The sequence below is a fragment of the Gossypium hirsutum genome, chromosome A05 (assembly GCF_007990345.1).
Source record: "Gossypium hirsutum isolate 1008001.06 chromosome A05, Gossypium_hirsutum_v2.1, whole genome shotgun sequence".
Classification (NCBI taxonomy): Eukaryota; Viridiplantae; Streptophyta; class Magnoliopsida; order Malvales; family Malvaceae; genus Gossypium; species Gossypium hirsutum.
In genome coordinates this window covers 92922280-92938807 of record NC_053428.1, presented here as the reverse complement: position 1 = coordinate 92938807, position 16528 = coordinate 92922280, and the positions used below count along the sequence as shown (strand labels likewise).

General features: G+C 36.5%; 1 protein-coding gene across 1 annotated transcript; it reads right to left on the bottom strand.

Annotated features, from left to right (window-relative positions):
* Nucleotides 1-13569: 13569 nt before the first annotated feature.
* LOC121228967 (uncharacterized) lies at nucleotides 13570-14647 on the bottom strand. The gene is made up of 3 exons (XM_041112017.1): nucleotides 14246-14647; nucleotides 13872-14125; nucleotides 13570-13690 (listed from the first exon to the last, which is right to left on the bottom strand). Exons 1-3 carry the CDS (start codon nucleotides 14645-14647, stop codon nucleotides 13570-13572), a joined length of 777 nt encoding a protein of 258 aa, XP_040967951.1.
* Between the last annotated feature and the right edge of the window lie 1881 nt (nucleotides 14648-16528).

Below are 16528 nucleotides of genomic sequence, written 5' to 3'. Positions count from 1 at the left end.
GAAGTTCTAGATTGATGTGATGAATTAATTGGGTAGAGCTGTCTTGCAAGGGACATAAATTAGCCCCCTAACCAAACAGGTTTAGAAAAGGGAGAAAATGTGAAGCATGCAGTCGGGCCTACATTGAGAAAAAGGAAGTAGACATGTATGATGAATAATTGAAGTTAACATTGATTAAGAAAAAGTACTAGACAAAGCATCATTGAACTTAATTATTTCTTTGATTAGAATAAAGCTTGCATGTTTTACCTACAATTCTAATGATGTTGGTAAAGATTAAACTTTTTATATTAAATTGTGGCTAGGGCGTTTGCTGGGTAGCTTTTTCTTCTTTTTTTTTTATAAAAAAATAAAAAATTGTCAAGAGGGGGGGTTACCTTTACTCCATTTCATTGAAGAAAAATAGTTAATTTTGCAGATTTGCTTAAAGGCGCTCTCATTACACTCATGTGTCACGCAAATACTTTAGGAGCTATTTAATGCTTATATTTCAAATGGTCATGTATTATAGCCAACGGAAACTGATGAGGCTGGCGCCATTGCACCTATCACTACCAATTTTTTTTTTTCATTTTTATGGGCATTTATAAATGTCAGTAAAAGAGAAGAAAAACCCCAATATTGACTTTGCTTGCAATTCTTTGAACGTTGGTTGACCTACAGAAAGGCGTGGAAAATATTTTCGGTTGATTGGCCATAAGTGAAATAAAATGTTAACTTTTGCAGATAAAAATTTTGCCCAACCTTTTAACCCTTAATATTATTGTCGAAATCATTTTTTAAAAAAAAGTGGATTGATTTTAAAATAAAATATGGAGTGTCACTGATCTTTTGTCAAGGTGTGATCATATCACCTTGAGATTAGATCACCTTGAGATTAATCATTTTAACAAAATATTTTGACTCATTAAAACAATGATTTTGATCTACGAAATTTGAGGAAACAAATTCAGGAGTCGGTTACGCACGAGAAAGGGTTAGCACGCTCATAACGCCCAAATTTAGTACCTAATTGATTAATTATTGTCTTAATGTTGAAAATTTGAAAAGGTTTTGGAATACGATCCTTTTTTAGAAGATGTTTGAATAATTCGAGTTGGATTTTAAGCTTCTCCTACTCCGAAGGAATAAAATATAACATCCAATACGTTAGAATACGACATTTTAAACCTTCGAAACCAAGATCATCTCGTGATCTCCAAAACTCATGCATTGAAATTTTAAAAGGATATTTAGCCATTTGGTCAAACGAAAAATCGAACCCCAGCACGTTAGGGCACGATTCCTCGGATTTGCAAACACGAAATATTGCCTTGTTTTGAAAAAATTTCAAATAAAAACGATTATTTATTCGGTTTGTTTGGAGTAAATAAAACGATCGACGTTAGACAATAGTTGGAATTCCAATCACGGTGCAATAACAAGAAACAAGAGCATAGTAACGAGCATGGACCAATAATGCATGACAATAATACTATAAAAATGAGTAACAATGATATGAAAATACAATGGAACAAATTAGGATACATACAATGTCAATAGTCTCACATGGTACATTATGCAAACACTAACATTAATATTCAAAGATTGACGAATTAAAAAGACAATTTTAAAAGAAATATAAAGCAAATTAACACAAATGAAATGTAACAAGTTTAAAATGATAATAAAAAAAGGTTAAAATGAATAATACGAAAAAGAAGAAATTTGAAATCATCAATATACAACAATAAATTATATGTATAAAAATTTTAAAATAAGTAATACACATGACAATTTAAATAACGTATATTAATCTAAAAGAAATCATATTTATAGAATAAAAATAATTTAATATGAATTATGTCTATATGTATATAAAATAATAATGTATAAGAGTATTTGAAATGGCTATCATAATAATTTAAAACAAAGAATATAAATAAAACAATTAATTCTAACATAAATAAATTATATAAATACAACAATATATAAAAAAAAAAGAATATATAAAAATAACAATTGATATAGTATAAAATCAAAAATAATTCCATAGAATATTTATTAAAACAAATTTTCCAAAGAAAATCATGAATACCCTAAAATAATTTAAAATAATTAATAATATAAAAATGAATAATGACTCCTTTGTAAAATAATTTAAAATAAATAATATAAAAACAATTTTACCAAAAAAAAAACTAAAATTAGAAGGGAAAGGGCTCAATTGAAGTAAAAACAAAATCAAAAGGATAGTTTACAAACAAATAAAACTGTTAAACAACATTGACGACTAAAATACAATGCGCACAAACAAATAGGGATTAAAAATGCAATTATCCTAAGCCCCTGAACTCAGCGCTCAACTATAGACCAAATTAAAACTGTGCATAAATATCGGGAAGAAAATTAAAAAAATAAAAGAAATAGAAATGGGACCCAATCGAATAACAGCGCGAAAGGGATGGACTAATCGTGCAAATATCCCTTCACCGCAGAAACACGCGAATCCTGAGGGCAATCTGGTAGAGTCACGAGTCAGAGGCTCAAAACGATGTCATTTTGGCCTCTGAGAGTACCCTTTGAAACAACACTGTTTTCCCTTTACTATTTAAATCAAAATTTTTGTTTTAAAATCATTTTAACCATTGTTTTTTTAAAAAAAACCTAAAAACTTTAAAACTCTCTCATTTCCTCCTCTTCTCTTCCGATTTGCGGGCTTCATCGACGCCTAATGCGTCTCCATCTCCGACGGGGCTTTAACCAGATCCCCAGGGATCGGTCTGCCCTTGGACCGGAGGAGCAAACGTCAATTAGGTCGACACCGAACAACAAGTAAGTAAATCTTCCCCTTTTTTCATATATTTGTCAAATAGATTCAAAATAAAGTAAAAAAAAAGAAAAAAGAAAAAATTAGGAACGAAGAATCAATCAATGAATCACTTTTAATCTTCTCTGAGTATATTTCTTTTTTGTATCTTCAAAAAAAATACAATGGTTGGCTTCGGCCCTTTTATAGCCGAATAAAGAAAAAGAAAAATAAAAGAAAATTTCCCTTAGATCTTTCTGTTATTTGCTGTCAAATTGCTGTACATCGTTGCTCCCCTCTTTGCTGTTATTTTGTTTCTTTTTTGCAAGTGAAACCACCGTACAGAGAGCTGCAGATGTGGCCATGATGCATTAGAGGTTACTGCGGCATAGAGAGGAAACCATAGTGTTTCGGAGGTCCCATTGTACTTGGGCCATTTGGGCCAGTTTCGGAGTTAGACCATTGGGCCCATAAATTAGGTTCAGCTTGGGTTTTAATTTGGTCTTATTGTAAAATGGGTTTTGAAGTTTGGGCTATAATTTGTATTTGGGCTGGTGAAGGTTGTAAATGGACTATTTTGGACTATGTTTTTTTTTGTTAATTATTTTGTTTTACTGTTTCTGATGGGCCCTAGCAAATTGGGCTACTTACAGCTGCCCCTCTTTGCTTATTTTCGTGTAACGGGAATGAAGCAAAGACTTTAAAAAGGACTGATTTTATTCGGTCTTGCTGAATCCTGACTTCTTTGCGCTTCTTCTCTTCAAGTAGCCCCATTCTATCCCACTGCGTCTTCAAGGATATAAGAAATAGTGCTTTAATCTACTCCATTGGAACTTCAAGGAGATAAGATTAGGTGATTTCAACATGCTCCACTGCAACCTCAGGGAGATAAGGTTGATGACTTAAATCTTCTTCCCTGCTACCTCAGGAAGATAAGATTCGCTGTCTTCGATCTACTCCCTATTGCTCAGAGAGATAAGATCTCCAATCTTCAATCTGCTACCTCATAGAAATAAGGCTTCTGGATAAAATTTTCTCCCCTGCTACCTTGGGAAAATAAGATTTTCCGCTTTCGATCTGCCCTACTGCTATCTCGAGGAGACAAAATCTGAAACATTAGTTTGCTCCCTTACTACCTCAAGAAGAGAAGACTGCAATCATTAGCTTGCTCCTTTGCTACCTCAGGGAGATAAGGCTAGTGGCTAAAATCTGCTCCCTTGCTACCTCAGGAAGATAAAACTATAATCATTAACCTGCTTCCTTGCTACCTTAGGGATATAAGGCTAGTGGCTAAAATCTGCTCCCCTGCTACCTCAGGAGGATAAGATTCGCCGCTTTCGATTTGCTCCACTTTTGCTTAGGGAGACAAACTCTGAATTCATCAATGTTACTATACCATCCTCTGGGACATGTCCCGTAGACTCGGTTTTATATGCCTATGTTTATGCCAGATGATTAAGATGCTATAATTGCAATGAATCAAATGCTCCTAACTAAATGTGTCATGAATGAGATATGAATGCAGAAATGAGAATGATCCTTTGTTAGGTGCTTAAGATATCATCGCTTATTGTTCATCAAGGCATTATAATTGACGTATTACGCTGCCATCTTATTCGGTTGGTATTTTTTGATAGAAAACTTTGAAGAAACAATCACATTTTGCTCAACTAGTTTGCTCCACTATAAATTTAGGGTCTTTTTCACTGTACCTCTAGGACCTAAGGTTTGTACCATCTTCAAACCCTCCCATTGCAACTCAAGGGTATAGGATCTGAATTTTCCCCATCAATTCGGTCTATTACACCATTCCCCAGGTGTCCTGACCAGGCGTATATGCCTCATGAATGCAAAATATCATTTTTCTTTTCTCGAGAATGACCCCCTTTTATACTCTTAGGTTGATGCTGATCATTTTTCATCGAAATTGTATCACCGATGCAATATCTTGTCCTTTTGTTCAATCATTATTTTGGACAAAAATCCAAAGAGACGGTCTCAATTTAAACCCTTCCTACTCAAATATTTCCTTAAGCTTAGTGAGTTATAAACAATAGTCCTGTTTCAGGTTCTTATATTGTTTAGAAGCTTCTAGAGTAATATGCGAAACTTCTGTTGTGAAAATGTTATTAGTTCATTAACCATTATTTCAAATGCAACATCATAGCAATGAAAAGGAATGGAATTGAATTAGAGCATAACTCGAAATGAATAAATTATCAAAGATAAAAATGGGAATTGATTGGAAATGCATTCCTTGAAAAGGAAAAATATTTCAAAGATAGCCAATTTATTATGAATAAGATGAAGATTAGGTACCCCTGATATCACAACCTAAGTTTCTCTGTACGAACTTCCTGAAGACCAATTTAAACTTGACACGTGTTTAGGAGATCAGAAGTACTTTATTCAATGCCCCAAGATACAGCATACCCTTTTCTGTATTAATTCAGGTATAGCAACATCACCGCCTTCCGCATCTTTGATCAAAATTTAAGCTGCCCGTTTCAGATTTTCAACTCAAATCCCCTTTCGTCTCAAGGATCCCTTTGCAGGTTTTCACCTTGGCCTCTCATTTTTATCTTTTTATTTTCATTTTTTATTGGGTCTCAAAGTGCTCTTTACTGGTTTTCACCTTGGCCCTTTTTTTTAAGAAGGTTTCAAAGCGCCCTTTGCGGGTTTTCACTTTGGTCTCTTTCCCTCTTTAAGTGTAGTACTTCTTGACTGAATCTGAATTCAGAAGATTGGACAAGTTTTTCCCATCCATTTCAGCCAAAATTAATTCTCCTTTGGAGAAAGCTTTCTCCACCATGTAAAGCCCCTCCCAATTTGGCATCCATTTCCCTTTGAAATCCTTTTGTATAGGAAGGATCTTTTTCAAAACCAAGTCTCCCTTATGAAATTCTCTTGGACAAACCTTTTTGTCATAAGCCTACATCATTCATTTTTGATACATCTGACCATGCTGGATAGCCCTTAGCCTCTTTTCCTCAATTAAGTTCAGCTGGTCATATCGAGATTGTATCCATTCTGCTTCATCTAACTTTAATTCTAACAAAACTTGAAGGGAAGGTATCTCTACTTCAATGGGTAAAACTGCCTCCATGCCATAGACCAATGAGAAAGGCATTGCCCCAGTAGAAGTTCTGACAGATGTTAGATAAGCATAGAGAGCAAATGGTAACTTCTTGTGCCAATCTCTATAAGTTTCGATCATTTTCCCCACAATCCTCTTGATATTTTTATTGGCTGCCTCCACAGCACTATTCATTTTTGGGCGATATAGTGATGAGATATAGTGTCTGATCTTGAACTGACTGCAGACCTTTGCTATCATGCTATTGTTCAAATTTAATGCATTATCAGATATGATCCTCTCAGGCATTCCGTATCGATATATGTTTTCCTTCTTTAAAAATCTGCTGACTGCTGACTTAGTCACATTGGCATATGAAGCAGCCTCCACGAACTTGGTGAAATAGTCGATGACCACAAAGATGAAACAATGGCAATTCGAAGCCTTTGGCTAGATTGGCCCTATGACATCCATGCCCCACATGGAGAAAGGCCATGGGGAAGCCATAACATGCAAAGGCAAAAGAGGTCTATGAATTTTATCACCATAAATTTGACATTTGTGACACTTCTTGGCATAACTGATGTAGTCTCTTTCCATGGTAGAACAGTAATATCCAAATCTCATAATTTGTCTAGCCATTGTGAAACCGTTAGCATGTGTTCCACAATTGCCTTCGTGGACTTCTTCCAAAATTTTTTTGGCTTCCACAGCGTCTACACATCTCAATAGCACCTGATCTTTTCTTCTTTTATATAGGATCTCCCCATCTAGGACATAGTCACATGCTAGTCTTCTCAACGTCCTTTTATCATTCTTAGTTGTCTGATCATGGTTCTCACGATTTCTCACGTATTGCAATATATCTTGATACCAAGGGTGGTCTTCTCTCTCTTCTTCCTCTATATTGTAACAATAAGATGGGGCCTCGCAAATACTCATCTAAATGGGTTTTACATCTTCTTATTGATCATGGAAGCTAAAGTAGCCAAAGCATCTGCTATCTAGTTTTCAACTCATGGGAGATAATTGAAGGTAATATCATCAAACTCCTTAATTAACCCCCAGCACTAACCTTCGATAATTGATCAATTTGGAGTCTCTTGTCTCCCATTCACCTTTAAGTTGGTAAATCACTAGCGCAGAATCTCCATATACTTCTAATACTTTGATTTTGCATTTTATGGCTACATGGAGTCTCATGATACATGCTTTATACTCTACCATATTATTTGTGCAATCAAAATCCAATTTACATGTGAATGGATAATGATCTCCATTTGGAGATACCAAGACTGCCCCAATTCCATTACCTACAGCATTTGAGGCTCCGCCAAAGTTCAATTTCCAAGCGTGATCTTTTGTAGCATCCTCTTTAGTAGCTACCACATACATTAGCTCTTCATTAGGGAAATCAAAATTCAAAGGCTCGTAGTCTTCTAAAGCTTTGCTGGCTAGAAAATCTGCTATTGCGATCCCTTTCACGGCCTTTAGGCTCAAATAGTTTATGTCAAATTTAGAGAGCAGAATTTGCCATCTAGCCATCCTTTCGTTCTAAGCATTTGACTCCATCATATATTTTAAAGGGTCCAACTTCGAGATTAGCCAGGTCGTATGGTACAGCATGTATTGCCTCATTCTCCGAGTTGTCCAAATTAAAGCGTAGCACAATTTCTCAATCGACAAATATCTCAATTCACACTCAGTAAATTTCTTACTGAGGTAATAAATCGCCCTTTCTTTTCTTCCCAACTCATCATGTTTTCCAAGCACACATCCCATTGAATTATTAAACACTGTTAAATACAATATTAAGGACCTATCTGGGCTTGGAGGTGATAGCACTAGGAGACTTTACAAGTACTTTTTAACCTTATCAAAAGCTTTTTGGCATTCATCATCCCATACACCTGGGTTGTATTTTTTAAGAAGATGAAATATAGGGTCACATTTTTTAGTTAATTGTGAAATGAACCGAGCAATGTAATTTAGCCTTCCAAGGAAGCCTCGAACTTCTTTTTGAGTATGCGGTGGAGGAAATTCTTGTATAGCCTGAACTTTGTCTGAGTCAATCTCAATTCCCCTCTCACTGACTATAAAGCCTAGCAGTTTTCCCGATATAGCTCCAAAGGTACATTTTGTTAGATTGAGCTTTAGTTGAAATTTTCTCACTCTCAAGAACAGCTTTCACAAAACTTGGATGTGTTCCTCTTCGGTTCAGGATTTGGCAATCATATCATCAACTTAAACTTCTATCTCTTTGTGCATCATATCATGAAATAAAATCACCATGGCCCTTTGATACGTCGCTCCTACATTCTTCAGCCCAAACGACATCACCTTATAATAGAATTTACCCTGCAAGGTTATGAAGGTAGTCTTTCCCATGTCTTCAGGATGCATCTTTATCTGATTATATCCCGAGAAGCCATCCATAAAGGAGAACAATTAGTATCCAGCCGTATTATCCACTAGAGTATCAATGTGAGGTAAGGGGAAGTTGTCCTTTGGGCTAGCCTTATTTAAATCTCTATAATATACACACAGTCATACCTTTCCATCTTTCTTAGGAACAGGCACAATATTGGCTACCCATTCTGAGTATTTAACCACCTACAGTAATCCAGCATCAAATTGCTTTTTTACTTCCTCCATTATTTTTAGCACAATGTCTGGCCTCATCCTTCGAAGTTTCTGTTGAACTGGCTTACAATCTTCTTTTATGGGAAGGCGATGTACTACAATATCGGTGCTTAGCCCGGGCATATCCTGATATTACCATGCGAAGACATCTTTAAATTCTTGAAATAACCCAACAAGGTCTCGGTTTGTTTCTTCGGTTATGCATGTTCCAATTTTTACTACTTTTCCTTCTTCTAAGGTCACCATGTCTATAGTCTCCTTATGAGTTAGAATTTGCTTTTCCTCTTGTTCTACCATCCTTAACAAGTCCAGAGATAAGTCACAATCTCTGCCATCATCAAAGTCCTAGGATCCCTCTAAACACATGTCTTCCTCAAAAAGCGATTCAAAGTCAGTAACAGCGTCACTCATGTCATTGATATCCAGGGACGTATTGTAGGTACAAAAATATACAAAGAATGAATGATTTAAGAATTATTATCTGTATGGTATGATTATGGAAAATCCAAAGAGGACCAAGATAATTACTCGTACAAAAAGAATAAAATATTTACTTGTATAGAAAGAATGAAAGAATATTTGCTCAAAACGATAGGAAAAATGTACTTTATTGAAATAATGATGTTTGAACATGAGCCTATTTCAAAAAGAAATCGTTATTGCCTCTAGACTTAAAGCAACAAGTATGTTTTGAATATTACTCTGAGTAAGCTTAAAAAACTACAGGAATTTCTTTTGCAGTCCAGTTGTCCAGAACACTCCCAGGTTCATAAGGACGAATATCTGACAAAGTCCCTTCTTTAGCTACTTCTTCAAATATGGCATTGATGTGAACATTTCCCAACATTTTTTCAATGTTTTCTTTCCCTGACGTCTTTCGCTCAGAATGAATAATCCCTCCTGATACGAAAGTCTTGGATATGTGAGGAATTATCATGGGTTCCTACTTGATTTCTTCACCACTCAAACGTGCCTTTCTTTTTTCTTGCCTTTTTTTCCAACTCACTCTTTCTTTGTCTCGTGTCTGGCTTGAACCCTAAACTAAAGCGGTCATATTTGTTCTTCACTATTTGAACCTCAACTCTTCCCTAGAGACGTCTCTCAAGTCCCTTTCCTGGTAAAGCTCCCCTTCCTACCATCAACTGTAGCTTTGGATAATTTTGACGCCGGAATCTTGCTCCCTTCAGTGATGAATGTTGCATTTACAAACTCCCTAGACCGAAAAGAACATTCGATTGCTTCATCATCTATCTCCAAATATGGCGTATCACTGGTTACAGCTGCAATAATATCTTTTTTGACGTTTATCGTTACCAACTGCCCTTCTAATACTAGCTTTAACTTTTGATGTAATGACAAAGGCATTGCCCCTGCCGAATGTATCCAAGGTCTCCCTAACAAGCAGTTGTAGGAGGGTTTAATATTCATCACTAAGAAATCCACCTCGTATGTAGTTGGGCCAATCAACAAAGGTATTTTCATTCTTCCCATAACCCTCCTTTCTGTGCCATCAAATGCTCGCACTATATTCTGACATCCTTTCATGAGTGAGCTATCCATAGATAATCTTTTTAACGTAGACAAGGGTAATACATTCAGTGTCGACCCATAGTCTATCAAGACTCCTTGCAACGTGTATCTTTTGCATCTGGTAGTAATGTGCAGAGCTTTAGTGGATCCCATACCCCCTGGTGGTATTTTGTCATCGTTGAAAAAGATGAAGTTATCAGCACTTATGTTATTAACCAGTTTATCCAGTTTATTGACAGAGATATCATTGGTCACGTATGTCTCGTTTAGAACTTTCATCAATGCACTTCGGTGTACCTTTGAACTTAGGAGCAAAGCTAGTATAGATATACGAGCCGATTGTTTATGCAACTGTTCCACAACACTATACTCATTGTGCTTCAGAAATTTCAAGAACTCTTTAGCTTCCTCCTTTTTTACTGGTTCATTAACAGGCAACACAGGTTCGACTTCTTTTCCCTTCTTTTGTTCCACTGTCAGAGCTTTTCCTTTTACAGGTTCTATTCGGGCATTTATCAAATCATAGGTACGCGTATGAGAACCTACATCTTGATCCTCTTTTAAAGCTCTAGCTGAACTCTCTTTTCCCGAAACTATTACATTACAATCATAATTCCAGGGGACCCTTTTGCTATCGTTATAAGAGAAGACTGTTGGTTTTTGGATTATGATCTTTGGTGTCATCTGCATCCCAGCTTCATTACTATTAGGATGCGAAATAATAAACACAGGATAATTGACTTTTGGGACCTCTATTGTTGATTCTGACGCACATATGCTTCATTCTTCTTTAACTTCTTCACAAAAATCTATCTATTTATTGTCCATTATACCTTTCACCCTAGCTCTGAATTCTACGCATTCTTGAATTTTGTGCCCCACCTCATGATGGAACTCATAGTAATTTCTTATCTTCGCAACTCCCTTCTAGATTCGAAATAACTAACCCTCTCTTTGCCATCTCCTTCTAGACCCCTCAAAGGAGTTTTTACTTCTGTAATATCTGCTTTGATCCTTCTCCCCATATTTTCACCTATCGTGTTTTCCCCATTATCGGTATGATTGGATAACAGGTTTTCCGCACTAGGTACATTATCAAACTTCACAATGCCCATTTGAATAAATCTCCCAACTAACTTCTTAAAGGTAGTGCAGTTTTCTATCAAATGCCCTATGATCCTTGCATGGTACTCACATTGAGCGTTTGCATCATACCATTTGGGGTATGAGGGTTGTAATGGCTTTAAATAAAAAGGGTTCACCACATGCATATCAAATAAACTTTGATATAGCTCCCTATACGTAATTGGGATTGTCATAAATTATAGTTTCTCAATATTTTGATTCGCACCAGATTCTTATCTTGATGAGCCCTCACCAGTAGCCATCGCTCTTGGCTGGCTTACAGTAACTGATTTTAAGTACCCCATGTTTGTACTGTTCACCTCGTTTTCTTTTTTTCACGGGGCCGACCTTTTGGAGTTTTCCCCTGCCATTATCCTTCCGCTTCTTATTGCATTGTCAATCATTTCTCCAGTCATTACCATGTTTGAGAAACTTCTTGTGGCACTTCCCAGCATGTGAGTAATGAACGGGCCTTTAAAGTATTGATAAAGAGCATCGTGGTTTCTTTTTCTAAAAGCAGCAGCTGAACTTGGATGGCTATTTCCTTCCATCTCTGTGCATACTGTCTGAAACTCTCATTCAATTTCTTCTCTATGTTCTATAGAGTAATCCTATCAAGAGACATATCCATCACATGGTTGTATTGCTTCATAAATGCTTGTGCTAAATCTCTCTATGAACTAATCTTGATATGACTCAGCTAATTATACCAATTGGATGCTGCCCCCATGAAACTGTCTTGGAAGCAATGGATTAGTAGTTGATTATTGTTAACATGTCCAGTCATCCGTCTAAAAAACATGGTGATGTGAGACTCGGGGTAACTGGTCCCATTATACTTATCAAATTCTGGCATTTTGAATTTGTAGGGAAGTACTAAGTCTGGGACCAAGCTCAAATCTTTAGCGTCAATTCCACGATGACTATCAACGCTTTCCATTGCCCTGAACTTTTCCTCCAGCCATTTACATCGGTTCTTTAACTGCTTTTGCGATTTTGTCCTTGCCCTCTCCCCTTCCACAACTTCATCCAAATCAGGAACAACTGGATTAATTGGGTTATCTCCTTGGTTAGAGCCTGAGCCAGCCTGAAAGTTCATTGGTATCGAAGGCCTGGCCTGAAATTGTTGAGGCCTAATTGTAACAAATGGTCTCTGTGGGTTTACTTCTAGTGGTGCTTGAGCATGAGTTGGGGTAAAACATGGAGGATAAAGAGGCTCCTTATTATTCTCTTTATCACTGATCGTAGGATTTTTTCCTTTTTCTTGCCCCCTAGCCAACAATTGGGATATCTGATTCATCATATTCCTTTGGGACTCTAACATTTGGACCCTCATATCCTGCTGGATCTTAGCCAATTGCTCCTGCATTTGTGCTTGCATCTGTTCTTGCATCTCCTTCTGCATTTGTTCCAACTTTTCTAACCTTTTGTCCACTGCTTTGGTTTTTCTTTGCATACTGTAAGAATGCATACTTGGTTAATTTTTGTCGGTTTCTAGATTACTGAAATAATTCTTAATTAATTAGGATCTTTTGGTGGACTTTAGTGGATATGATGTAATGTAATGCAGATGCATGAAATGAATGCAAAAGGCGTCGATTCTGATTTAATCCCATTTAGAAAACTTTACTAGAAAACAAAGTTCTTTACATAAAAATGGATTACAAATACGGCCTAGCCCTAATGCTTAAAGATTTCACTTTTCTAAGAAACCAAGCCAATTCCTGGCCCTGGCCTAATTCTAGCTCATATTTCACACTCAATACATCTGCTTGAACTACTAAAATCTGTAGATGGTTCGCCACCTCTCGTATCTGGGCTACAGCTTCACCCATAATGTAGTCTCTGTCCCTAATTTGCCTCTGATATTGGTGAATTTTCTCATTTCACTGCTCATTACTTGCTTCAAGGAACTCAATCCGGAGCTCACTATTTTGCAGCGCAATCTCAAGTTCTTAGACCTTCTTTTTCAATTCTTCAATCTTAACCAAGGTCGCCTTCAGCTCCATTACAGAGTTGCGGCTACGATGCTGATGAAGCAAATTTTCTAGTTCGGCTATCCTAGCCTTCAACCCGATCTTCTCATCTTAGGCTTCCGACAGGCTATTCTCTAGGGCCTCATTTCGCATTTGAGCCTCTTGAAACTTCTTTTGCCACCGATCAGCTTTGATCCTTTCCTCTCAAATCTCTTGACGCTATTGCTTTGAAGTTTTCCAAATACGATAGTTCTCATTGGTAGACGTAGTTTTTTATAATCTATATTTAAACTATCTAGATCCTCCTCAGCCTTATCCTTTCCCTTTCTTAATTTCTCAGTCTCCAATTTCTGAACATCGACAGCTAGTCTTAAATGCATCTTTTCCTCTTCTAGTTGTTTTATCTTCTTACCGAGTTCTGAATTCTTCCTTTAGAAGTCTTGCCTTATAATCTCTAGCTCTGATGGGACCACTTGCAAGTATTCCTCCATTGATCGAGCGTCCTCTAAACTCAGCCTAGGGATATTATCATTAATCCTTTTACTAAACCATCTGTTGTATTCAAGAGTCATCAGTCGTCATTAAACCAAAAACCAATCTCTTCATCCAACGGGTCTGCTTCCAAGCATCAAAAATCTCTCAAACCTTTTTCTTATAATTGTCCCCCTTATATGAGAACTCATATTGAGCTAGCCTGTGTGTCACCGGTATAAACTGCCTTGATTTGTACTACCTTAATACGAGTAAAGGGGCATGTCCAACGGCTCCCCAAATTCCAAGCAAAGGTACCCAATCAAAACTCCCACACCGATAAAGGATCTTGTCAAGGACCATCCAAAGGGCTCTCCATTCAACATCCTCCTCTTTGAGATTTTGAAGAATTGCCATCCACCTTTCCTCTGATATGTCGTCCCTCATTTGTGTATCTGCTTCCTCCTTTAATGGGAAATAATTCTTAGAGAAGACTCGGTAAGAGACTTTGTCCACCTTCCAAAAATGACCATGAAACCATACCAATAATAACTATGCCCATCCAATAAATCTGCCTTCGCCTGCCCTCCGACACATGTTCAAAGATCTGAATGTCTCGGCTAGAATTGCTGGTACAGGTGTGACACTTTTATCAAGTCGATCAAATAAATCAGCGACTGCTTCATCTATATGCCTTAAAGCTTTAGGAAAGACTACAAAACCATAAATACATAAGGCAAACGTGTCAACTTTCTTCTTTACATCTGGATGTGCTAGGATCAAGCCCCTCAAACTCACCCAAGGAATGCATTTACTATCCCTTTTTTGCTGAATACGAGCTGTAACCCACTGTTCATTCATCCCAGTAATATTCATTAACTTCTTCACAAAAGTTGGGACATTAGTGGCCTTAGAGTAAGCTTTGCAGACTTGGATCTTTGGATAGTGAAGTAAGGTGGTATATTCTTCCATAGTGGGCACCAAGTTCACCTTCTTGAAAGTGAAACAACTATAAGCAGGGTTCCAAAACTGAGCCATAGCCCGAAAAAAATGCTTGTCCACCTTGATGTCAAGCAAGTAAGGTAGATCGCCATAACTATGGTAGAACAACTGCTTAGTCTCATCATCCCAATAGGCCCATATATCTCTCAATTCTTGAAGCTCATTTTATGTCACATTGATATGGGTGAAGTCCCATAACTCCGATGTATACCCTTCAGCTAGACTATCCCCTTTTTCCAATTACAATTTCTCTGACCATATATGGACAGCTACATCTTCCTCCACTTTATCAAGAAATTCATTCTCCATGGCAAGCCTTCTAACTTAGTAACCGAACATGAATCAACACCTTTTGAAATATGTAATGTCATGCAATTATAGTCAAAACAAAACATAACAAGTTAGTATCATATACAAATGATAAAAATCAAAGCAAACAAAAAAAGTAGTCAAACACCTATCTGGGTAACCGCTAAGGTTCAGCATAACTCTACCTAGGGTGGGCTCTTAGGGTTCACTATATGCAGTTTAGTTCTAAAAAAAGGGGTACCTGAACCAACAGATTCCTCTATCCTCACCCATTATAGGCTCATATAGATCATGTTCAGTTCAGGGGAATACATTTCTCTATGGCTATGCGAAGATGAAAATCTCACGAAGACATAGGTACGGATGTATCCTAGAAGCAGTCCACTAGCCCATGCAGAGGTGAAAACCTGACGAAGGCATAGTTTCTCACTCCCACTTAAAGGTGTAACCACAACGGTCATGCAATGCAATGCAAGAGTATTCTACTAGACTCACACCACAGCAACCATAAGGATCAAAACAAATGCAACAAAAGAATCATGATTTTTCAAATCAAGTTTTCAATTTTCGACAAAAAGGACAGAAAATAATCAATTTACGGCTTGGCTCTCTTATTCGTTCCAAGTGGAGTCACCAAGCTGTCGAAACCTTTTTTTTGAAAAACGTGGATCGACTTTAAAATAAAATATAGAATGGCCATCGACCTTTTGTCGAGGTGTGATCAGATCACCTTGAGATTAACCATTTTAACAAAACATATTGACTCATTAAAATAACGATTTTGATCTATGAAATTTGAGAAAACGGGTTCAGGAGTTGGTTACACACGAGGAAGGGTTAGCACCCTCATAACGCCTAAAATTGGTACCTAATTGATTAATTACTATCTTAATGTCAAAAATTTGAAAAGGTTTTGGAAAACGATCCTTTTTTAGAAGATGTTTGAATAATTCAAGTTGGATTTTAAGCTTCTCCTACTCCGAAGGAATAAAATATCACATCCAATACGTTAGGATACGACATTTTAAACCTTCGAAACCAAGATCATCTCGTGATTTCCAAAACTCATGCATTGAAAGTTTAAAAGGATATTTAGCCATTTGGTCAAACGAAAAATCGAAACTTAGCACATTAGGGCACGATTCCTCGAATTTCCAAAAATGAAATATTGCCTTGTTTTGAGAAAATTTTAAATAAAAGCAACTATTTATTCAGTTTTTTGGAGTAAATAAAAAGATTGACGTCAGATAATAATTAGAATTCCAATCACGGTGCAGTAATAAGAAACAAGAGCATAGTAACGAGCATGGACCAATAATGAATGACAATAATACTATACAAATGAGTAACAATGATATGAAAATACAATGGAACAAATTAGTATACATACAATGACACTAGTCTCACATGGTACATTATGCAAACACTAACATTAATATTCAAAGACTGATGAATTAAAAAGACAAATTTAAAAGAAATATAAAGCAAATTAACACAAATGAAATGCAACAAGTTTAAAATGATAATAAAAAAAGGTTAAAATGAATAACACGAAAAAGAAGAAATTTGAAATCATCAATATACAATAATAAATTATACGTATAAAAA

Coding starts and splice junctions, on each gene's coding strand:
- LOC121228967 (XM_041112017.1), bottom strand. CDS start 14,647: ATGGCTCAGTTTTGGAACCCTGCTTATAGTTGTTTCACTTTCAAGAAG. Junction 14,126..14,245: donor TTGATAAAAGTGTCACACCT/GTACCAGCAATT, acceptor CATTTTTGGAAG/GTGGACAAAGTCTCTTACCG. Junction 13,691..13,871: donor GCCCCTTTACTCGTATTAAG/GTAGTACAAATC, acceptor TGAATACAACAG/ATGGTTTAGTAAAAGGATTA.